The sequence below is a fragment of the Fistularia commersonii genome, chromosome 21 (genome assembly GCF_037954325.1).
Source record: "Fistularia commersonii isolate RoL2024-O1a breed Wild chromosome 21, RoL_Fcom_v1.0, whole genome shotgun sequence".
NCBI lineage: Eukaryota > Metazoa > Chordata > Actinopteri > Syngnathiformes > Fistulariidae > Fistularia > Fistularia commersonii.
The window spans coordinates 10,460,548-10,486,529 of record NC_141304.1 but is presented as its reverse complement, the minus strand read 5'-3'; the positions used below and the strand labels follow the sequence as shown (position 1 = coordinate 10,486,529).

Genomic DNA, 25,982 nt, shown 5'->3' with positions numbered 1-25,982 from the left:
CATACTAATTTACATTTAACAGCAGCCCCTATTTCCAATTTAAGTTCATTCTCAAGTCATTGCGATAATCCGGTTTATATGTTATACAATTTCTATATTATACAACAGTTTCTCTCCACCCATATGATTATGAGGATGTGTTTGACAACATTCACTGGCCACTTCTCCAGAATGGAGAAAGACCACACAAAAGGAAAGCCTGCTGCAGCGAGAAGGCTCACAAATGAAACGTTTCATGGCAGTCAGTGCTTGAAGGACTGCCAGCGAACCGTCAACCCTCAAGGTTTAGCGTTTGAGAGCCCATTCAAATTTTGTACAGATGTTGCAGACAGTGCAAAGTCGTATATGAATGCTCTGACAAGATGTGAGCCTGCCATTGTATCTCGCGGGATTTCCCCGGAGAATACATACATTCATACATGTCTTTTCAGATGAATTGTTGGGACTTTAAAATATTCTGAGGAAAATAGAAATTAGGTCAAGGAATGTGGAAGTGAATTCTTGGGCAGTTCAACATCTAGGGATTAAATATATGTGTAGTTTTATCTTGAGGTTCTGGCTCTTGACCGGATTCATTGTACTACAACTGGAGTCCGTATGGGATTGTGCAGGTTACAAATGAGGCAACTTCGTGGCCATTGATTAGGACACAGATGGCTCTGGAGAGAGTGATGGGCCAGGGTCTGGAGTCGAGCACCAGATTGGCGCAATTATTACACTGGGCTCAGATACATTTCCTAATGAGAACCTGCACCGAGCCTGACACACTGACGTTACAGCTGCGGCTCGTCGAATGACACGGTTATATACGCGAGCAATTAGTGCTAGACTGATTTTAAAGTCTGCAAAGAAGACAAAAAAAATCAAGGCTCTGCTGCTGAGGCAACAAACAAAATGTTTATTCTCCTATTCATTTGTCAAACCAAAAGTTCCATTTTCACAATTTTATTTTCTCTCCTTTTCAGTTTCTAAATCAGATCATTCAGGATACTCAGACCTCCATTTATTCCTCCATGATTAATTTGTGTGGGGCAAAAAAATGTGTATTCATGATGATAAATGATCAGCCATTACTCACAGCATGCTGCCAGACAGTTGCTTCACAGCGGCGCAGTCATAGAAGGTGAAATCCCTTGCCGTGACAGTGACGTTGCCGAAACGGAGGGACAAGGTGACAGTGACGAAATCTGAGGAGAAGGCAGGCAAAAATAACAGCATCGGTGAGCAGAGTGAGGTTATGACCCAGCCCAGGGGAGAGATTGGGGTGTTATTGTCTGTTTGACCTGAGTGTGGATGTTCCACTGAGGGACCAGGAGCCAAAACAAAGAGGCTAATACAAGTTACGTCCCTCCATCCCTAGCCCACAGAGAGAAGACAGAAAGCCAGCAGGCTCGGGCCTTTATGGCTGTATATTCTGGGATGAGGATTCAGTACATTATGGCACTGGGTAAGAAGACAACATTGATGTTTCTGTATGGTCTTTGTCTTGTGTCTGAAGATCTCCATCTTCCAGGTGGTGGCGGATTCTGTAGCGTTGCTCAAGTGTCTTTAAAGAAACGTCGCAATACCAAACGCCTCCAAGTCAAAGGCCTTTGTCTTATGTCATTTTTACACAAACAGTTGAGAGTCTCATGAAGTGTATCTGGTGTTGTATAAATCAACCGGTTCAGTTGTTTATATTTTATGCATAAAATTCTGGACTTCTATCTCTCATTTTTTTTTTTCTATAGCTCATGTCAAGTGAGGTTGTCTTTGCAACTTCATTTTCAACTTCATCTTTGTATTGTTTTACAGCATAATGTCATAGTATTTTTTTCTGTCTAATATTTCATCATTGTAACCGTTTAACAACAATTTTATGAAACGCATACATCATGAATAATGCAACTAGCGCATTACATTTTCGTTTCATAAATCCAGCTTCAGAGAATAATACTTTAGTTAATCTCTTTATATAAAAAGCCCTGGGTAATATATCTTTCACTGGTGCTTTCATACCTTTGCTCCTGGAATGTCTGTGGTAAAAGCGGCAATACATAGCAACAGAAATACTGTTTTTTTCCCCTTGCCTAACCAGACAATTGGAAAACTACGACAATGTTTATTTTCACAACTTGATATAATCGCTGATGATGGGTCAGCTGTCTTATGTTAGGAAGACCTGAAAACCATATATCTCTCTATACTCAAACCAAGCTCAGCAGCTTATTTAGATTCAACTTGGGTGTCCAGAACATTGTAGAATGCAGCTAAATGACTTCATTAGGTAGACACGGTGCTTGTGGTAGACATTGTTTTTTTTGGTAGGTTTTCATGATGAGGCGGGTCGACCAGTCATCTTTGGTTAACAAACAAGACCACCACATAGCTGAAAAGCTAAGATGAAATTGTGAGACGTGCTTTAAAACACCAAAACAGAATAACTGAGAGCAAGACATCAACGTCGTCTTAACACCTTCCCATCTAAGTACTCCGCAAATTAGTCTGAGTGGGTGGTCTGTGGCCATGCGGACAGATACCTCTGACATCTAACACACAACACGATGTAAGGTGGTTTAACCAAGAAAGCCTTTGCCTGAGAACTGGGTAAAGGTAAGCCCATGGCCCATCCTTAAATACAATCCGCATGTCCATATCTCAGGAACCCCCACTCCCAAGACTGATTTTCTCTGAGCCATCAATCCAGAGAGATCAAAAAACAGAAAAAGCTAATTTCAGGAAAACAGCCATAGGAGCCAGTGTGGATGTGTAACACTGAAACACACAAACCACGTCAATATTCTGGGAGCATATGGCCTCTGAAGAGGCTTCATTTTTAACTACAAGCCCCTATAATCTCCTTTTATTATTTCCAGTGACATTGCCTGGCCAACACGCTGCCTCTCAGCTAAACAATCAGCAATGGAAGAAAACCCAACAGACTGACGGGAGCTGTGCGCTTTGAAATACAGATTAGTCCCAGCAGTCGGAGCTGGTTTAAATCAAATGGACAAGGTCAGCCTGGGTCCAGTGCTTTATATACAGTTCCACAGCAAAAGCTAAGTGGAAGAGGCTGAGTGTTCGTGGAGATTACATTTTTTTCTCCTTCTATTTTCTTTGTATTTTTCTGTCACGTTGTTGAGGGGTGTGTGTGTGTGTGTGTGTGTGTGTGTGTGTGGGTGTGTGTGTGTTTGTGTGTGTGAGTGTGAAGCCAAAGAAAAGGAAGGCACCTTAAACACTCACTGAAAAATGGAGACTCTTAAACGGTCCTTCAAAAGCTTGTCTGGTTCTATAGAGAGACATTACTGATTGATGAGCCTGAGTGGGGAAAGGTACTGACCTTCTAAATGACCTTTGATTTGTTCTTCAGAATTTTAAAATCGGGGCTGAGACTACAAAATTATATTTCTTAATAAGAAAGATAGTTTCTGTTTTAAATCTCTCTATAACAAGCAGATACTAACAGAATTTGTATCAAATAATAATTGTGGAGTCAATAAAGTGGAAAACATTTCTACTAACAGAGAAGACTGACCCAGTGACAGATAAAGACATTAGCAGACTTAAAATTGACATATTAGGGGTAACCTGAGCAGATAACCACCATTATTCCATGGATGGTATGTCCTAAAACAAAATGAACTGGGTCTCACCCTGTCCTTGAGGCACCATTGGGACTTGGCTGGTGTGCGGAGAGTGGCAGGTGACCCAAGTTTTGGTGAGTACGGCAGGGCTGTAGCTGTCCTGGAAGAAGCAGGAGTAGGACTCGCCTTTCTCTAACAGTGGAAGCCCAGGGACTGATAGTGACACCTAGGGCGAAGAACATTGCTGTCACTGCCACTTCAGGTTTGAAATTTTAGAGTAGAAACAGGTTTTATACCCTTTTTGTGCAGTGACAAATGGTATCTACCTAAACAGGAATGTACCATAGGTCACTCGACAGAAACCCCTAATAACCATGGTTCATTGAGATCTTTTTTCTCATGCAGACAGACTTGCTATAGCCTGTTAGTTCATACTTGACGATACAAACCCAAAAGGATATGTCTTTTGAATCAGATACACCCGACACTGATGCGATGCTGTGACAACTTCCAACTCACATTGTGTAGACATAGTTTATACATTAAACATTGGGCGTAAAGCAGATAATGTTAGTGTCTCAGTAATGTCAGACAAAGGACAGTAAACCAGATGACATTGTTCATCATCTTTAAGAAGCACACACAGTAGAACATGAGGAATTTAAGAGAACATCCTCCTCAAAAGTTAAGCTTCTTTACAAAGCTGTCATTACAATAACAAAAGCTGATGGAACAAAAACTTTCCATCTTGTTGGCTTTGTAGCAAGATTTGATTTTTCTTATTTTTATTTCTTATTTATGCAACTTGATTTTAGAGGGTTTCTCTCAATTAATGCTGCTAATATGGAAATTACTTGAGAACTGTTTTGCTTTTTCAACTGTTACAGGCTTCCTGCAGGTTTTATTTCCACGCTTCTTTCAAACTCCACCTTTATGTCTGCACTCTTGTCTTGATTCCAAGCCCATCCATCCACCACTACTTTCCACTTCCAGGTTTATTGTCCCTTGTCACTTCACAAGCGCTTGGTATCTGCCGAATTTCATCTCACAAACAACATCATTCCCATTCCTGCTATGGGATTGTGCGGTTGACAGCCTACGATGCATTGCTGTTTGAGAGATTAAAATCAATAGCTTACTCCATTTATACAGTGTTATGATTAGCCTGTGTCAAATGTGATCGAATGAGAGCCCCCTCATAGATTTTTAATTTAATTTCAATTTATAATGATGGATTAGCAGCTGGAATGTGCATGGAAGGACACATTCATGAAAATGACATACACTCAACAGACCCTTGTTAATACGAAGACAGGCAAGATATGTTGTTACTGTAATAAATCCACAAAACACTACTTATCTGATCAGAGACACACCCTCTGAGTAAAAGTGAGATGTCCTTTCTGACAGTATGTGTTTTGTATATAGTGTCTGCTATCTTCGCCCACCGTTCTCATAGATGGCTGATACTCTACTTCACCTCACATATGTAGAAAACACGTCTATCCCTGCCAAGGTAAATTTTATATCCACCTCAGTGTGATACGAGAGTCTGGGATAGCTTATGGCAAGGTGACTCATGGTGGCTTGGGGAGAGTGTTTTGTTGGGCCGGTATGAAAAGACAACATGAGACTGTAGATACCGCTTCGCTGGTATGAACACACACCTCGACCCTATATATCACACAACCTCTCCACAACCTAACATAGGTGATGGAGTAAACTAAAGTGGAAGACTTTGTCAGCTGCTCTATCAATAATACACTCAACTACGCCTGCCTCTCAAGCTTTCCCAAAAACATGTTGGATATGATCTTTGTCTATATTCACTGAATCCACCTACTTTCCTAATGTCCCCAGGCTTTGAGTAGAGTTCATGAGAGTGTGCCACAAACTCACCGTCTTGCTCTCTTCTCTGCTGACATTAGAGGGGTTGAGGTCCTGGATGACCAGACACTGCTGCTTCATGTCGAAGCTCCAAAGCCACTGTCCAGGCTGCTTCCCACGAGCACACTCTGACTGTAAAACACATCTGTGCAGGAAAAATTGAAGCATTTACTGTCAAATTAACCAGTGAAGACTCCTCTCAGTACATACTGCACATCTATAAATTACATTCAGATTGTAAAACAGCACATAAACTCTTTCCTGAAGTGATAGCATGTCTGGTTTCTACTCCAGCTGGACACAAAATATGAAGGCATGTGTAGAACACGTTCTGGAATATACAAAGAACAGATGATGAAAGAGAAACTGATTCAAAATAAGGAGATGAGGGACAACGTTAAGGATTCATATGACAGTCCAGGTGTTATGGCAAAGCAGAGGGAGGAAGCAGATGTGATGAAGTGTAGATGTCTTTCATCCAACTCCAACACAATCCCACCAGTTTTGAGCACAACTTGGCAAAGACCTCTCAGAAAACTAACAAGTTTTGTGAATAAGACAGCCGGAACATGAATATTAACCTCAGCCAAGGATGTGACGTGAGGACGACGAAGCAGAAATATATTCAACTTGGAGCCAGAATGCAATGAATGCAGATGGGATGAGAATGATGAAGCAGATTCCTACCATTACTGTCAAAAAAGAAAGTAAAAGAAAATGTTGACTGTAAAACTAGTACTAGATAAAACTTGACTTTTTTATTGTTTGGTTTTAACACTAATTAAATGGTGGCTCCACATGATTGGATTAGGTTACCTACATTACTGCCTTTGCTGGAGCTCAGTTCTGCTTTTGCTGCCCATGGCATTCTTTGAAATAGAACTTAACAGCTTAAGGGTTTCGCTGTCAGATTGATTCTTATGGCTTGCTAGCTTTCTCTGTGACATACCTTGCGGCTCAACCAAGGTGACGGTTATGTGGAGTTCTCAAGAGTTTGCCTCAAGTGCTTATGTTATTTGCTTTATGCAAACTTGATAACATCCAAACTTGTTGCATTACCATCTCAAAATCTGTGACATTAACTTTGGGACAGTGGTGCAGTGTTTATGTTTACACACCACGTTTATGGTTCAACCATTTAAAGTGTCAAAAGACTCAAACATCTTAATTTTGGGTGAACCTTCAGAGTAGAGCTACAAGATCTATTACCAACAACAATGGACAGACAATCCATTTGTTATGAAAGCAGTTTGACAATAAAATAGTGTTTCTTCTGTGTGAGGCTCACCTTCCCTCCAAGACACACCAGCCACAGTAGGGGTCATGGGCTAGCACACAGGTGTGACAGTCTGTGTTCTGCTGGCATTCAGCCACCGGCCTTTTCTGGAGCTGGGAGCACAACAAAACATTAATATGCAACCGTGCAAATCATCCATACTAAGCCCCTAGATATCTGATGAGAAAGAATGGGTGGCCCACTTTCCGTAGCTGAACAATGCAAAATGAAAATATGGTCATTAGTATAATCCAGATTCTGGGCTCCCCCAGTGGAAGGGAGAGAACTGGGGCAGAAACTGAAGTGAGCGATTTAAGGGTTTAAAAGATTGAATAGACAGAGGAACAGTGTGGGCAGGAACAAAGGGAGGCTACAAGAGATACTCTCTGCTTTGTATGTAAGTTTTTACCATGTTATGAGTCATGATAAAAAGATGCTCCTCTTTCTGGTCCATGATGAGGTCTGGACTGATCGCTGTGTTCTGCTGGATTGAGATGATTGAGTACTCCTCAACCTCACCTTTTGGCCCAAGGAACACCTGAGGACATACATAGTCAAATGAAACCATGAAGATTACAAAAACAAATGTAAACATAATAAAAGTGAAACAACAACAGCAACAACAGAAGGATGAATAAAAAGAAAAAAAACTTTGAACTAATAATATTCATTCATTCAATCACAGTAAAGTTTTTTTTTTTTTTTTTTTCAGAAAACATAACCCAAAAGGCAATTTAGAGTGTTTGCATAAACTCCTTATCTGTATGTTTTACAGACTGTCAGGTTGAATGGTGTCTCCAGGCATGTTAGCCCATGGACAGAAATTACAAGTAAGTAAAGATGCAATACAAACACTCATGAGTCGTCTGACATTATTTCACAGGCAAAGGCAACAAAATTTTCTCAAACAAACCTCCTTCGAGGTTGTTGGCAGCTAATTACACCACAAAAAACAAAATAAACAGTGGCATAATGACTTGAAAGAGAGGATCAGTGTGATGTTATGGAGCTGGAGGCAAGGTGGAAATGAACTGTAATTGTCTCTAACCAGGCTAATTCTTACTGCTGTTTACAGTGTGTCTGTATGTCTGCAACGCTACAGGATCATGTTGGGTGGACAGCCCCCGAGTGTCACGTCAGATCCAAATTTGAACTGATAATCCCAGAGTACAAACACGTAGCTACTGAGACTGATTGTCAGCTTTCGGAAAGCTAAAAGATAGACCTTGAGCGATGACAGTTATATATTCAAAAGCTTAATTTCACAAAAAAGGGTTACTTTCGAATGAAGCCCTGAAGCAACAAGTATCACATAAATGTCAACATGTCTGCAAACTGATGATTGATCAGGAGTCTGAAAGCATCAGTTTACACAATATCAAGACGAACCCTGACGCAGTGAGGAGGCATTGCCAGCTAGCCATTTGACATTGACGTGGTAGTTCAATTCCAATGGAAGAAGCTTCAAGTCACTCATTGTATATCATTGAGACATTTTTGGGCAATTGAAACATAAACATAACAACATGGAGTATATTCTGATATTAACTTGCCACTCAGATGAAAAAAAAGAGTATCATGTGAGCAGCAATTCAATGTGACCCCAAACAAATGAAAAAGGAAATAGACACAGTAAGGAATCAATTAATTAGGACAGGGGAGTGACTCTTACTTTGAGCCTAGCGACGTGCATGGTGACCATACAGATAATGATGGGTAGACACAATATAACATATGTTTACATATGTCATTAATAATATCTACATGCAACAGTTGAAGCAAAGACTTAAGATCGCCTCACTATCAGTCAAGTTAAATTCCAAAGGGGAACTGGGGTAGAAGGCACAGCGACGGAAATTAGCAATTACTCAGACAGTGCTCCCTATCAATTTATTCCTTTACTTGTTCAAACAACCTGTCAAATCCTAGGTCATGCGAAAAGCCCTGTGATCTGTTTAGAAGTGTAGTCAATGCGATCAGGTATCAAATAAAAAGGTAGTGACATGATCTATTTAGATCAATAGAGAAATTGTGAGCTTGAATTTGTTTCGAGAGGACAGATGGATGTGAGAACAAACCTTTTAGATGCAGAGAGTGGCTAAGTGCAATAAGGTTAACCTTTACCAGGCATGATAATGTGTGTAGAAAATTATCAAAAAGCAGCAAAAGACAGTGATGGGTGTGATGATGAATCTGGCTCAGGCGTCAGGCTAATCCCTGCCTTCAGGTATGCAGGGTCTGAGGTCAGCTATGCTGTGCAACATGCTTTGATCAAGGGGCTCTTCAAAGACTGGACTGTTAAGGTTTTAATAACGTGAAGAAGTGTCCACTCAGCCAACTTTTCATTTGTGAGGCTTCACCTCACACGCCAAAACAAGTCCGTCAAGAGGCAAGAGTAAAAACTTGCACAAATATGACCAAGTGGTTGGAAAGAGTAAATGAAGTAACTGAATGTTTTTAACCATCGCAGCATGGTTGCTGCATAAGGTCAGTTTTTTTTTGACATAGCATATAGTCGACCTAAACAAACAAACAACTACAGATAGGCTCTGGTCATTTGCCAAGACTTGATTAGATGGATGAGTGTTCTGATCTCACACTACCCCCTGGGTCTTGGATTATTCCCCCGACACACCATGTTTATCTGCCAGGAGGGCCCATCTCATCCTGCACAAGAATGGAGTACAGTGTGGACTTGCACAGGAAATTTGGGTTGTTTTGCTGTGTGGCACGCCGTACATACGTACGTTCACTCTTCCACCACCCTGTCCACAGCCACAAAACTGATTTTAAACTATATGGCCAAAGGAATGTAGACACCCAGCCTTCTTGAATGAGGCTGGTTTCCGGATGCAGTTGAACCCCATACATTCAGCAAAAGCATACCTTATAATTACAGAAATTACAGAAATCCCACAACTTTGAATCCTATGCTAAAAAAATAAAAAGAACAAAAATGAAAAAAAGGAATCCTGATCAGAAACTGTGGATCAAATCTGATTTACCTTAGGGACTGAATTAAACTCTTGAACAGTGGAAAAAAAAGAGCAAACTGACTTACTCTTGGTCTAACAAATGGGTGCCCTCCATGGCAGACGTGTTTGCTCATTCCGCAGCTGCATGCCAGCTTTTTTTACAGTTCATATTCATATCTATGATCATATTTATAATCATGTTTAAACTCTTCCTATCAGCACATATACAAATGCACAACAAAGTAGGAATTTCACGGTATAGGTAAACACGTTTCTACATTGTGCAACCAGCCCACAAGCTTATTCAGAAAAAAAGAAACAATGACAATTGATAGAATACAAAATAGTAGTTTGATTATGATTAAGACCATCATGATTTCAAAGTAGAACTTTCAGACCCTTTTGTTTTTTTTTTTTTATACAAATGGAGCTGGGGGTGACAAAACAAGACATTGTGTTGAGTATGTGGCATGGAGATACACGTTCCAGAAAAAGGACAATCTGGAGTGTCATTGCAAGTGAAAATATGAAAAACAGGATGAACTCAAGAACAAATGTGCTTGATGTGAGGTGAATGATCTTCAATTTCTGGTTAATCAACAAGCTTGGATGTGACTGCTTTGCTCACAGGCTGATTCTGGGGTGACTTCATTCAATTCCATCACACTAGAGTGGTGGCTCATGACTGCGCCACTCCAATTCACAATTGCTTCTTCTAACAGACGATAGTCTACAGCCCATTAAACACCATTTTATTTGTTCCTCAAACGGGATTCAAATTCAGCACAAAAGATGATGACTCATTCATTAACATTCGTCTGCATTGCGCTGATGGGCTAAAAAAGAAAATATACATTGAGTCCTGTGGGAAAGCATTTTCTGACTTATCAAAATAAATAGCTAATAGTTAGTCTCTGTAATCTATAAAACCATGCATTTAAATGTATCCCTACATAAAGTCCAGAATCACTCCCTTCATGACTGCGAAGTTGTGGAACCCAAGACATTTGGGAGATGAAGCCAAATTAAGGATATCAGTTTACATTCCACACAGTGATATACTGGAGGCAGGCTTGCAAGAGGACCAGGCAGGAAACACTGGGGTTTATTATGAGAGCGGGACTTCACAACTAAGCAGATTTAATCAGCTCAAGAGTCTGAAGTGAGTAATAATAACAAGCACGGCGGCCATTGTGTCGCACTGTATCAGCACAATTCGCAGAAAAAGTCAATAAAACACTGTCTGTTCTCACAGGAACTACAGGAGCATCCATGTAGCAAGAATGTCAGATGTGAAAGTGATTGCTGGTAAATTAACGGGGAAAAAAAGATGAGGACCAGACATTGTATCGCGTATTTGTTCAACACAAAACGGAGCTGCTTAAATTGTCCTCTAGGTCATTTCCACCCGTCTTCATTACATCTGTTAACAGATTACTATTGAATGTGGTGCTGGACTAGTATCACCTTTCACCTTGACAAGATTGCCTCAGGGCAGAGGGAACAGGTAAAAGCTGATGATGGACCAGTCTAGTTTTCGAGAAACTGACAAACTGCAGACAAAAATGTTAAAAAGTTGTGATATTTCACACATATGGTTTTGGACGGAGATCCTCAGCTACAGCACAAGTCATTTTTCTTGGCTTGAGGAGTTTATTTGACATAATTTAGCAGAAAGATTAGTAACCTAAACAGTGAAAAAGGCACGCACAAATTACACAATCTGCGGCCAGCACTTATGTGGTCCGATTACTTGAAGTTTATAAATAAAGAAATTGCGATTCTGCCAATGATTTTGAATGGAGGAAAAGAATTCTGCTTTTTCACCTAGTTGAAACGCACATATTCGGGGCTACGAAAATGTATTAATGGAAACGCTGATGACTGTGATGGACAATGTGTCCATTAAGGCCACTGACACTGACACGTCTGCTGTTGTGACCCACAGCTTCGGATCGCTGTGAATGAGGCTCTGTGTGTGTCTGTTGGGCCAGGGATGACAGTGCACATGCAGAGTATGGAGCTCTGTTAGCTGGTCACCCTGATGAACGGCTGTAGGTTCAGCAGGCTGCATGTGACGCAACCCTGTCAAAATAAGTTAATGGCAGTCATTGTGCAGCTTCTGCTTGTGCAGGGGGCCTCAACCACGAGCCACAGAGTGACACAAAGGGCCCTGTATGTGCAGCGAGTTGGCGATCTGTAAACTCCATGCTGCTCCTCTGAACCTCCATCAGATGCAGCCTTTAGCCCCATACTACATGGGTCTAGTTCATTCATATCCTCGACAACGATTTGGTATAACTGGTGTATAGGCGTGAGCATAAAGCTGGTGAGTTTTTTAACTGGTCATGTAGTTTTGAAGATTTTCAAGCAGAGCTTTAGCTCCATAATCCTTATTGGTTATTGTTGAGCTGCACTAAAAGAAGTTTTGTTTTTGTTTTTGCCACAATAAATAAAAACATTGATATATAACGCTGTTTGCTCAAAGTTTCTTATATGTTGTAATCATATATCATGACAATAAAGTCCTAAGGTGGTTCAAGTGGTAGATCAGTCATCTTGGAGCCAAAAGTTCATGGTTCAATTTTGGAGTTGCTCTGTGGCTGCTCAGCTGGTTGTTTTGTTTAAATGCAGTGGATTAAACAATTTCCTGCAAAGGGGTTCACAATGTCTTAAAAAAACATAGCACAGAAAAACAGCAGAGTGCAGGCTTGTATGCAATTTTAAAACGATAAAAACTGTTTGGGGGTTAAACTGTTGTTAGAGGCAGTGCTATATTTGTGTTAATAAAAATGCCTCCAGAAAGTCCTGACACTGGATGAGAAATTCCCAGTCTCCTTGGTCACAAATGCATTTTGCTTGAGATAACTAGTTGCAATTGGCCCATTAATCAGAGAACCACTGGAAATAGGAACAAATGTGAAGTGCAGCCAGATGGATCTGCAGAGTCGAGTGAAATTGGAGCTTGGCAGATTAGTGTAGTTGCCATGCAACAAATGTTATGGCACTTCTTGAGAAAACTTCACTAGTTGTTGGACAAATGAGTAATAAGCTTAAATGCTCTATTTAACGTAAGTCATAATTAACATGAGATACATCCAATATCTATTTCATGTTTCCAGACAAATACATGGTTAATTAATCCTCTTCTGCATACCTTCTATCCACAAAATTCCTCACGTCTCCTTGTCAGGGTTGGATTAATGCATGGGCTGATTCAGGCTACAATCCATATTCCCTGTTTGTCCAGACCATTTTGAACTAAAAATTCTTTCTCCCTCATTTTTTGAAGAAAAAATTGTAAGCATGTTGAAAAACCTTAGTATATAACCTCCTTCTCCATCAAACCTCCATAATATGTGAATATGCAAGCATCATGCACAGATCCGTGTGGGTTCCAGCAGACGAGATGCCTTCGACTTCAGTAGACAGTCTTTCCTCTATGCTTTTGTTTCCACACCACAGGGTCTGTAGTTTGCTGTGGTCATGGGGATTCAAGAGACTGTTGTGGTGAAATCTCGGGCTTTTTAACAAAGAAGCCATATCCTTGAGAAAAATACCTAAAAACTTGCTTTTGTGTGTGAAAGTAATTTTATTTCTTTGCCAGTTAGTGTCTTTGAATTTGTATATGCAAGAAAATAAAAATAAAGAAAAAAACTGTGGGGAAAAAACAGACCATATTGGTCATAAGAAACCTAACAATGATCAGTCACTGTGACTGGCACACTGTCATACAGAAAACTTGATAACAGAAAAAAAAAAAAAAAAGATAATTGATTACCATGAGACCAGGATCTACTAAGAAATATATATCAGATATCTAATGTCTGCTGAGTCTTTGTCTGGATGAGGATGATAGAGCTACCAGCTGACATTGGCGCCTCCGCAGCAGCTTGCCTCTGGCTGTGGTGGAGATCCCACCAGCTGTTATTGCTCTTATTATGAGCTCCTGTTATTGCTCTTATTATATGCTTCTGTTTATTTTACGCTCTCTTCCTTTTTTTTTTTTTTTTAACCCCAACCAGTCGAAACAGAAGGCCGCCCACATTGAGAATGGAGCTGTTCGGGGCTTCTGTCTGGTAAAAGGACGTTTTTCCCTTGCTGCTGCAGCCAAGTGCTTGCTCATGGGGGAATGTTGGATCCCTGCTACTCATTTCAAAGAGTGAGGTTTAGATGTACTTTACATGAAACGCGTTATGCGACAACTGTGTTGTGAATTGGCACTCTATGAATAAAATAGGACTATGACTGGCTTTGTTGTACTTCATAGCTCTTAACATTTAAAACAGGTTACTGTGTTCTTGCCGTTTAGTTATGTGTCGGTCGTTTAAAGTCACTGCCTGTAAGTGGAAGTGTAGGTCAGCCCTTTGCAAATGTGTGCAAGTAAAATATTTCTCATAAGCTCTAACATGGGAACCATGATCAGAGAGGAGGAAGGGGGCATCCTTCCCTTGCAACAAGTATCCTGGGGGTCTGTGACCACCTTAATCCCTTGCTGCTCCTTGTCTGAGCAAGCCTCAGCATGACCTACGTTTGAACCCTCAAAGACACAGCCATACATGCCCCAAACAAGACCCCGAAGTTCCACCACAGCACCTTTACCACTCCAACTGACAGCCTCATCTCACAGAGGTTTCACATGATCCAAAACACTTCTATCTGCTTGGTGTTGCTGATTGGCATTCAAGCCCCCCCAAACTGAGACTTAGACCACTGACAGCAGGGACATTTGTCATGCGCAGGAGCGTATTTACATCCGCAATCCTGGCCACAAAACGGATATTACAACTAATTAACCCAAAGACAACCGGTTTTGGGTTTCGCTGACACACACATTTAAAAACGGATCTGTGCATGATGTGGAATTACAAGACATGGCTGTTTAGTCCTTCAAACTCCCACATCAATTTGAACCGTTTATTGCAATTCACAAAGTTTAATGAGTTAATTTTTTTTATCCTTTTTTTTCCATGAACCCTGTGCTGCCTGGTGAATCTCTTAATAAGTAAGTCTTTAAGGAAATGGGACAGACTTTTTGTGTAGTGACAGTAAAATCATTACTCAAATAAATATATATACACAATATTCTGTCTACTAAACAGCGAGTGAATTTTTGAAACTTTTTTCTCTATCTTTGATTGTGTTTCGTACCTGGTGGTGTACCAACCACTGATGTAATATACACTTTATGGAGTACCACTGTGATGGCTGCTGTGAAGTGTGAAACCTGACAGCAAAATCCAGCCAGTTCTAATGCATTGATTTTGAAGCATTTTGTTTACTGTTGTGGCAGGAAAAAAAGGCTGGAAAAAACAATTTTGTGTAAAAAAAAATAAAAGCATGAGTATGGGTGTACTGAAACTGCACAGCTTGATTTGTGCAATCACCCACAAGTATCTGTGTACCTATGACCACACTAACTATCTATATTGACTCAAAGAAAATTTAATGTGTCATATTCGAGCTTCTGGGGGGTCAGTAGTTGGCACCAGAGGGAATTGTTCACTAGATATGTTGATACTGTTTGCTCTGTCTGCTATCATCTTTGAATGAAACAAGTCAATATCATGGGGAAACTTATTCGAATCTTTCTTTTCCTTTTTCAACGAGATAGGAGCATGTCCAGAAGCAGCAGGACAGCCTGCTCAGATTATTACTGGATTGTCAAATTCCCCTCATGCTTCTACTAAGGTACTGAGGCTGTTTGGGCTTCTGCTGGGCTGACAGGTATTACAACTGGGTGAGAAAATCCCGCAACTTATCTATGTAGGGGTTTTGATTTTTTAACCAAGACAGTTTCCATGCTCCCTCCATGAAATCGGGGATGACCTTACCTTATGCAGATTCCCCTTTGAGTCTCCCAGGAAGGCAATGGTGTGTCCAGCCCTCACACTGACGGCGACAGCAGTAAGACGTACTGAAGGGGTGTTCAATATGGTTTCGGCTTCCACTGCAATCCGGCTGGCCATCGGGCTGGGGGTGTGGTCCGAGCCACAGGGGTAAGCCTCCAGAGTGTTCTGTCAGGCAAGCCAATGAATGAAACAGAGCATCACCACCAGGGTTCAATTGAAAACGTAATGAACACATCATAAATAAATGAAACGTAAACGTTACATATTTGTCCAAGCCCTTAAAATTAGATGAACAGGTAAACCTCCAGGGTGATTGGGTTGGCACCTAGTGACCTTCAACCCCTAGGAACCAAATATAATATCTATATGGCCTTAAACATTTTTTCCAATCATTTTGAAAATAATAAAGCTTTTTATTGTCTAAGTTATTTTCGTGATTTGAAATCCTGGTCCCATTTAATGGTTGGGTGGGGGGCATTGAACAAGTTGTGATTATCAGCACACAGCTGCAGAGATGCAACTATTGCAGAAATTATGTTTTTGTGCCCTCGTTTTGGTTTTCCAAAGCCTTTGCTATGGTGGATGGCTGTTGTCTCTTATTCCGAACAACTTATTTTGCAAAAAAGACAAAGCAAGCTCACCATATCATCTCTGTTCATCTTTAAAAAGGGACACAGAGGCAATGAACCTGAGATCTATGTCTGTGGAGGCCATAAAGTGCATATATTTGGCTGCCTCTTTACTTTAACAGTTTTCCTGATTTTGGCCACCACGTAAGAAACTTTAAAAGTTTTATAATGAAAACACATGCAATTTAAAATCAGTCCCGCTGTTCTACATTTTCCTCATTCAAACAATACTAAACACTTAATCGTAACAATTAAAAAAGAGCAGTATTCAAACCAAAAAATATAGCCATCTGTGAATGTTGATTCAGTGAGGCGGCACAAAATAGCAAGTCAGACATTGGATGATATAGGCAGGAATGACCAACTGCTAAGATTACCCCAGGGCTACAAAATCATGACCTAAAATTATGACGGACATCCACTTCAAGAACACCGCCTTAATTTGTAGAGGTTGGTCTGTCATTAATGGCATTGGCTGATGGGAAAATTATTATACCGTATTAGCACATGAACATCAGAAATGGAAATCATTGTGTCTTTAAGCTCAAAGTACTAATGTTCACACTGAGGGGTCCTATAACAAGTTTTATTTCTGTCTCTGTTTGCTGTGCCCTGACACTTGAGCATCAGTGACAAGCAGTTCAAGGCAGCAGAAGATTCTACCAGAATCTGCTGCTGAGGTGTTATTTTATCCATTTATTTTTAATTTAATCAGAAGGACCATGGCTCCTTGGTCCTTTTTGAAGTCTTTCTGAAATTGATTCTAATTCAAATTCTTCATTTAATGCTTCTTCACCCGCTCCTTTTTGCCTCTTCTTTTTGGCTAATTTTTGAACATTATCAGAATGGGAAGTGTCAAAAAAAAAATCCAAAACAAGCAAGTTGAAGGTAAAAAAAAAAACAGCAAGAGTAAAACAGAGGTTATGGGTTTGAGTAAAAACACATTGACACATTGTTGATCTTAGTTGAAACTAATAGTGATGTTTCCAACAGTATATTTAAAGAAAATGTCAACACAACACCTTTTGCAAACATATTTTTGAAGTGGCTGCAACACTGCAGACACTTTTACGCAACATGAGACTTGAGGGGTTTGATTTCATGCTTTTCTTTTTCAAGTGTGTCACATGGTAACGAAGAGCACCTCCCAAACAATGAATGAATGACATGATTTTAAAGGGGCCTCCTCCACAATGGTTGTGAGCTCAGTGATATCCTACAAATGAAAATGAAATTACATTCCCGACCTTCTCAAAAAGACACTCTGAAGGAGTCTGATCAATGCTTCAATTCAAGGACCTTGTGACATGAGCCTAGGTCTCAACATGCAGAAAAGCTGTTGAATGTTACTAACAATGGGCACAACAATGACTAACAAAAATAAATTCAGGTTCCAAATGCATCCATGTTCATTTGGCTGATTGGAATTATTATCCACAGAATATGATGCCCAGAGAACACCTTCTGCAGCAGTGACTGATTTGAGGAAAACACTATATCATATTTAAATAATCACATGGAACACTTGTATGGCAAACGTGGCTTATAAATTTACTTTGACACTCTGCACCTAGCAGATACTTGATGATCTTACATATGTCAGCACATATCAAATACATTTGTCTGCCACATTTTAGAGAAACACGAGTACACAAGAAATCTTTGAGGCATCACTTGACATAACAAACTGCCATTTCAGTGTGTTTGTGTTTAGAGTCTTTCAGAGGTGGTCTCTGCAGACTACTTTCTTATCCGTCCTTGTCCGAGCTTGTTAAACATTACCTCCACCACCACCACTGCACCCAATAAGTGTGGCTAATTCCGATCGGTTGATCTCCCCTGACCAGCAATTCTACTCAATTACTCTGCCTGCCCACTCCCTCAAGCTTATCTGTGGTACTCGGCTGCATAGGTTGAAGGGTCAGTGCGGCTCCATCTCCAACACAGTAAGAAGTGATAATACTAGCCCACAGTGAAATATGTTCATGCAGTACAGCCCAGATACACATACAGCACATTAAATTGAGACTTCTAGACTTCATATTATGAGAAGGCAAATCTAATTCAGTCCCTCCTCCACATGATTACATTTGTCTGTTGGGAAAATATCAAATTCAATTTGGCCGTCTTTTGATATAGAGGTCACTCTGCTGGCAGGCCCTGGACAGCTTCAGATACACTGAACCAGATTCGTATGAAGGCAAAAAACAACAAAAAGTCTCCTCTCGAAAGTACATTTGGTTATTTAGAGTCTGTTCTACTCTGCCTTAACTCTTTGTAAAAAATATGCTTTAACACCACTTTTACCTTTGAAATGTTGTTTATGCATGCTAATTTGAATGCGAAAACAGGGCTTTGGGTACTGATATAAAAATAGGTAATCATCATGACCGTGAAATTTTATTTAAAATCCATCAAACATGGAGATACTCTATTATTGTCTGCCTCCAATAAAAGTGGAGTTGCTGTTTACATCTGGTCTTCCAGACTGCTGTTCTGCAGCAAACTTTGTTTTTGTTGAAATTATTTTTTGATATCTCTAAATGCATAAATCAAACTTCTGATCAATGAAGCAAATGTTACTAACACACCAGATTCATTCAAATTAATGAATATTTTCCCAATGATTAGAAAATAACCTCTTGACTTAAGACAAAAATATGTTTTGATCAGTCAGAGAAACCTCAAAACTACAGTCGATGCTAGATTGCAAGTCAAAATTGGAACAGTAAGAGAAAGAATTACCCCACGCATAACTGATATATCACAATCCACGTCCAAAAACAGGAATAGTGAGGTTGTAGCAATCTTGAAATCATTATGTCAGAACCCTCTTTTCCTCAAAATATGCAGCATAACATCTGTTCAGTTGTGGAAAATCAAGGCGGACAATCCGGTTACTTTAAGTATATCCTATAGTGTGAAAGAAATCTGAAAACTGGGCCTTAGCTAAGGATTTACACCGCACTGACATCATTCAATTTCACTATGATAAGTCCAGGAGACCAGGAGGAACAATTGAGGAATTTCAGGTTCACACCAACCTCTGAATCCAACATTGTGTCCCTCGGGCTATAGAAATGCAGTCCTTACTTAACCAGACAATCGTCCTCCATCTTATCACAGCATGATGGTGACTTGATGAGCCAGGACAGCTTTCATAGCTGATGGGCCATCTGACCTCAATCCAAAGATCATATCGTGTCCCAATACATTTTCAATTTCCTGACCTTCAATACTGGCCATTGTGGAATACTGATAACAATAAGTACAAAACTAAAATACATTTATAAATTGCCCCCTTCCCCCCACACATTTTATTTCTATGGATGGGGTGTGCTGGTAGTTCTAAGACATTTTTAAAATGTGAAAAAAAATACATTCTGGGAATGACCAAACATTCTTTTAAGAGTCCTGATAGTCAGCCACATTGAAACAAATATTATGCAATAAATCTACAAAGAAAAAAAAAAAACAAGACGCTGTTGCAGAAGAACAGAATAAAAGCAGTGCAAATAAATAGATAAATTATACTTTCCAGCATCCAAACCTGTTTCCCCCATACATCAACGTGTTTAAGGCTGAGCAGTCTTTCACTGACTGCATCAGCAATGAATAATCTGATATGAAACATATGTATTTCACATGTGACAAGTTAACACAATTAACTTTGACAACGTGAGGTAGTTTGTCTTTTCAAAATTGATATATCCATTTGAAAAAAAATTGACACCCCTGATAACAAAGGATGCAGTAAATAGACAGCAGACAAATTACTGAACTCACCTCCGGCAGGTTGGCACAGTTGGATTTGACTTCATATTCAATGTAGGCCGCCTCAGCACCGGACTCTTTACCGATCTGAGTGTAGCACAGGTCTCTGGTCGAATTAATCCTACGGTCCACATCCTCAAGGTAAAACATGCAGAGGGCTGAGTCTTCACTGGGCCGATTTGATGAAGCTAGATGAGTGGAAAATACGCCAAGAAGAATCTCGGAGCCCTGCCTCACTTGGCCATCCTTGGACAGCCCCAGCTGAACAGCTTGCAGGAAATTGTATATTTTTCCTGCTCTTGAACGGCATGTCAAGGGCACTTCCACATATGAATAATAGGCTTGGTCGTCCAAACATACACGTGAGATATAGGTGCGGTATTCCCTTGACTGTGACTTTAGGTCCCGCCTGTAGAAGAGGAAGTATACATGCTGGCGGTGGGAAAACGAGGCTACAAAATGATGGTCATATTCAGAGAGTCGTCCAGCCACAGCTAACTTAGCAGTTTCCTCATAAGAAAATATGGGCTCCTGGTTGAGGTTTCGTGTGGAAATCGGTGGGTGGCTACTGGTGTAGCCTCGTCCAACAAACAGTACTGGCTGCTTCTGGGCATCTGGCTGGACGATGAGTCCAACAGTACTTACATCGGGGTCATTAGCCGCTACGTACTGGGTATCCACTGGTCTCTCAGTGGAAAACAATACTATGTTCACAGAGTCCAGACTGCGTTTCTGGCAGATTCCTTGGTTGACACTCCCGCAAGTAATAAGTTCCGAGGAGTAAGGATTGACCAGCAAAAGTTTGTTATGATTGTTGGTGAGCTTTGCTTGAGGGCAATTGCCTAGAGTTACAGGAGGCAAGCAGTCCCGGCTGTCTGTTATGGGGCCAGTGTTATCTTGGCGCTCAAGCTGGAGGAACCGATCCAGCTGGAAGAGATGGTTGCGGGCCCCAACATAGACCCAACCCACACTCGGATCAGGATGCAGGGCCAAGTGTTCAAATTCTGTGTCATTCAAAGTGAAGGTGGGATAAAAGCTTGAGGGGGAAGAGTCTGTTCCTTGGACAACATAACTGGACAATGAAGTTAGAGGCCAGTCTGCTACTAGCAGCATGACAGACAGCAGTATTCGCACTGCTAATCTCAGAAGACGACACATCCTCCCGGGAGGCATGGCAGCAGAGCTGAGGGGAAATGACAAGTTGTGAGAAACACCTTATATCCTTACCAAAAAAAAAAAAAAAAAAGATCCTTGGCATGTAACTGATATACTTTCATGATCTCTGAAAAGTTAAAAAGCCACTTGCTCCCTTATCAGAATGCTAATGATTCAAAAGACAATACTGAGTACTTTGAGTGTAAAAAGAAAATAACAGGGATTTAAAATTTTACTATGACTACAACGATAGCAAACACTAAGATATAAACTTCTCACCATTTGTTTTCCGCTGTGTTCAACAGAGGCAATTTCACCTCTTGACCTCTCAGCAGCTCTGGGTTAAAAAGCCATGTTTCTGGACATAACCTGTAACACAATAGGAGGAGAGGTAAGCATACGGTTACTGAAGTTCATAAAGTACAAGTTAACACAGGAAAAAAAGCCCAATACGAAGCTCACGAAGCCAAACTCGTATTTACTGTCCACAGATATTTTTTGCCATCCCTTTTGGAAAGACAGGGGAAGCTCGTTCTGTTTGGAATTCAAGTCAGCTCTACATCTCAAAGGCTACTTCCATTTTTGCATGTTAAAAAACGCCTCAGCAGAGGCCAAGTCAAGCGGTGTCAGTTGAAAGCTTTCAGAGGCACCCAAACTCACCCAGTACACAACCACTTATTGATGGGATACACTTTGGTTTCAGACCTCATGTCAGAAAAACTAGCGTCCGTGAGTGGGAAAGGGCAGTATGAGAATCTGGGGGGGGTTACACCTGTATCTATAGTTCTTAGATTGTGAAATAGAATAAAGTCTCATCCTGTTCTGAATGTTGCCTTACATCAGTCGTCCTTTTTCATAGTTCAGCTTCCTCTTCTATTCCACCCTGCTCTTCTTCTTCTCTTTTGCCATCACACTCTCCTTGCTGGAACAGAGGCAGGATTATCTTCTAAGAGACCGGGCGGACCTCCAGCAGGCTTTTCCGAAAAGGGGAGGTTGGGGAACGGACTGAAAAGGACACTATTCAACCTGTTGAACAGCCCAGTCCTCACCCAGTTTCTAATTCTCCCAGTGTCCCTGCCACACTATGAGTGTTAAAAAGCTTGCTTTGTTGGTGGCAATCTCCTGATTGTGGGAAAGGGGCTAAAGGCCTGGCAATGTGCCAACACCAGAAAGACTGAAAAGGACAAAAAATTAACAATTTACTAGAGCATAAATTAATCATCCTTAATTACAAGTTAATGTGGATTAAAACCAAATTACCTCATTTCCTTTAAAATGTCAGTTTTTTCCGCTCTTGGACATCCCTGCGTATCTACATGCAGTTACTGAGGAGCATAGGCCAAGCAAACTAACTAATTCCTCCAAATCGTTTCATCTAAACTAGGTGAGAGGTTGTCTCCTTTGACCTCTGGGTCAGGAGAAAACAATTTCATTGCTTCGGCAAAGGTTTTGTGATTGGAACTGAACTCTATGGTCAGTGTGACAATTGTGGTCGAGGCTTTACGGCCTGGGGTACCACCAGTTCTGAGCCACCGGAGAGAAGTCAGGAATGAAAGGCATGTGAAGCTCCAGTTCAACAAATACAGTCCTTCTCCTCTTCCTTCATTTGGACAGACAGGCTGTATAATAAATGAAACACAGCGGTGGGTCACTATGATGTGGGAAGGCCTTTCTTCAAAATTTGAATGTATTTATCCAAGAATAACAAGCAAGTAGGGCCCTCATTCATTTTAATTTTGCTCCTGCCAAAAGCTACAAATCTTGACCAAATCCTGCAGTAAACGGACCTGCCTTTACTCTGGGAAGATAGTTAAGTGTAATCTAATCAAGCTCAACCTCATACATGCTATGAGGTGCATGAGAACAAAGAAATGTATTCACTTCATTAGAAATACACTTTTATGACAAATTAAAGCCCTTCTAGGTTTTGTTATGGCTACTTCAGCAAGGCAATGGTGGATAAGATAACAAAGAAAGAATGATGAGAAAACAAACTTCTTCAACCATCTTCTTGTTTTACTTGTAATTAATTGTTAATTGATTTATTAGAGAAGAAATTAAGCATTCATTAACCAAAAAACACAGTTTAGCAAAACTCACAAGAGCAACAGGATTTCAGACTGTTTCAGACTGTTCAGACTGTGTGTGTGTGTGTGTGTGTGTGTGTGTGTGTGTCGGGGGCTATGAAGATAGATAAGTGGTGATAAATTTTTTGGACCTCCTGTATCGCTTATTCATGCCAACAAATTAGTGTTTGAGAGATTGAATTAGGCAGCTAACAATTGATTCACATCCCAATGGCTCAAATTATCCTCTTGAGAGACTGACTGATGGATCATTGTAGGATGGCTTTTGATGAGTTTTGAACTGTGATAAATGAGCTATATTGCTTACAAGATTAAAACGGAATTACAAAGATGCCAAAGAGATTAAATGAACACAAAAAGGCACAATTTGTCGAGACACTGTCCATGGAAAGACCACTGATGTCCTTGAACGACAGGTCTTTATTTACAGTACCAGAACACCAACATCTCATTTCAAAGTGCTTCATATGGTTCATCCCTGAAGTCAACTTAATCCAGAAAAGAAAGTTGGATTCTGCATATTTTCACCTTTTTTCTCCAATATCCCACAAGATACATTCTGGATGAGAAAATACATTCAATGATAATTATGGATTTAAGAATATCGTTCACATTGTACTGCTTCTCTCTCAACTTCTCTAATGACTTAAAGTCAGCAAAAAGTTCTGACAATACTTGGATTGACATTTTAATTTCATTGCGGTTTTGTTTGGTAAACAATGATTGTACAACCAATCCAATCTCATCAAACCGTACTGTTGCTCATCTGTAAACGCACGACTGAAGCTGACATGTAGCAGCAAGGACGAAAAGTAACACAGGACCAGCAACACAGCATGGCCTATAAAATGAGCAGGACTTGAGCCAAAGAACTTCACACCATAACGGTGCATTCCTGAGAGACACATTCAATTGAGTCATCATTTGCTTCACTGGGTCCAGCCTTTCACTCCTTTTAAATCCTCCCATCCTGCTTTGTGGGGGAGACAACAGCAGGGAGGATGAAGCGTGTTTGGGGGAAAAAAAACAAAACAAAAACTACATAGTTACAGGAAGCTTACGGTGAAAGGAGAATAAGGGGGGAGTTGCAGAAGAGTGGGAACAGCAAGGGGACCCACTGCAAACAAGTCTTCGCAAGCCTCAGTGGTGCCCTGGACCTGATGGATTGTGACTGATTATAATGAGAGCGGGTGGGAGAGAGAGAGAGAGAGAGGGAGAGAGACAGAGGGGCATTCAACCATTAATTATATTTCCTACCCATAATGCCTCATTCAACACCTCATCATTCTCAGAAAGAAGACAGGGGGAAATGAAGCTTGTTCTAATTAGTGACATGATTGTGTGCGTAAACACACAACGGGGTAAGAACAAAAATACATGCCTGTAACAAGTCCTCCCCTGCCTCCTCTGCACACTTTAAAACAAATAAACACACTCCAAAATGCCCACAGACATGCACATGCAGCGAGGCCTTGAGTGAAGACAACCATCTGCAATCAGCTATCGTCTTCACATCAACAAACAGTGTTTACAAAGGACACTTTAGTGGTTGTTTGAAACCCCCTGGTGTTCAATTACACAAACACTGGCCATCAACTACTTCTCCGCAGTACAACGGTTGCTGGAGGGCTATGTGAGCCATGTAAACCATCAGGGGTGACTTGTAAACTGCAGAAGCAGGAGGACGCGGCTGCCAGGGTCCGGGGTTAATCTCTTCCTCAACATTAAAATTGTGTCTGCTATATATATCACACTGAGTTATCCACTGGGTGAACTGGTACATTTATTCACCTGTATTTATATCTCCCAAATGACTTGAATTTTTGTAACACCTGCTCAACACACTGGATGGCTCTAACAACGTGTGTCCTTCCACAAAGCCACTGAAAATATTTCAGCGGACAGGAAGAGCATCCGTGACATTCACTTGTTAAAATTTTTCACTGTAGCTGTGTTATGTGATGGGTTCTCAAGCCACCTTTTACATTCTGTGTAACCTGAACTGTACAATGACCTACTATAAACATGTACATATAATACATTTGCACAAAAAAGTCTGCAATAATATGAACACACCAGAAATTTAGAGGAAAAAAACAACTGGTCTTTTTTTGATATTTGTCCTTTGCTCAGCACTACAGTACAACTGTATTGAATGTGGATGATGCCCATTAATAAACCAAGGAAATCATTCCATTTTGAACCACAATTTGAATATCATGGGACAGCGTGCCCTCACGGCATACATCATGCACTTGTGTTCAGTCAGTCAATCATTCTTTCATTTATCATTCCTCTGCTTATCCAAACAGAGTTGACGTCGCAGACTGAGGAGGTCAACCCAGTGACGCACTCTAGCCTTTCCAAGGGGACCCCAAGGCGTTTCAGGCCGTACAGGATAGATAATCCCTCCAGTTTCTTCTGGGTCAACGACAAGGCCTCCTGCCAGGTGGACGCGCCCGAAACTCCTTAAAGGGGAGGCACTCAGGAGGAATCTTTATCAGTTGCCAAAAGCACTTCAGACTTTTTTGATGCAAAGGAGCTACACCAAGCTAACCCATATCCAAGGATTTGTGGCCCAATACCAATATGAATAGATGTGTTCATCTAAAAACTGACCTTTCTTAGGAAAAAACTAAGATGTCAAAATATTTAAGAGTAGATCATTTACAACGGCCCTGGTGGGAATATTGAGAAGATACATCTACATTATCAGGATGTCTCAAACTACATTTTTAGCACACGGGTGAAGCAGCTTTTAGATGTAAGACCAAAAGGTTCTCA

General features: G+C 40.6%; 1 protein-coding gene across 3 annotated transcripts in view; it reads right to left on the bottom strand.

The window, feature by feature from the left end:
- The window catches only part of plxnb1b (plexin b1b), a 94,935-nt gene that overhangs the window by 20,404 nt on the left and 48,549 nt on the right, over positions 1-25,982 (bottom strand). For all 3 annotated transcript variants that reach the window (XM_086167730.1, XM_086167732.1, XM_086167731.1), the window contains 8 exons: positions 21,391-21,480; positions 19,969-21,139; positions 15,536-15,718; positions 7,136-7,264; positions 6,739-6,839; positions 5,463-5,595; positions 3,633-3,789; positions 1,079-1,187 (listed from right to left, as the gene is read on the bottom strand). In XM_086167730.1, coding sequence (XP_086023856.1) covers positions 1,079-1,187; positions 3,633-3,789; positions 5,463-5,595; positions 6,739-6,839; positions 7,136-7,264; positions 15,536-15,718; positions 19,969-21,129 — 1,973 coding nt within the window. In that variant the 5' untranslated portion in view covers positions 21,130-21,139; positions 21,391-21,480. The remainder of the gene's footprint in view (positions 1-1,078; positions 1,188-3,632; positions 3,790-5,462; positions 5,596-6,738; positions 6,840-7,135; positions 7,265-15,535; positions 15,719-19,968; positions 21,140-21,390; positions 21,481-25,982) is intronic.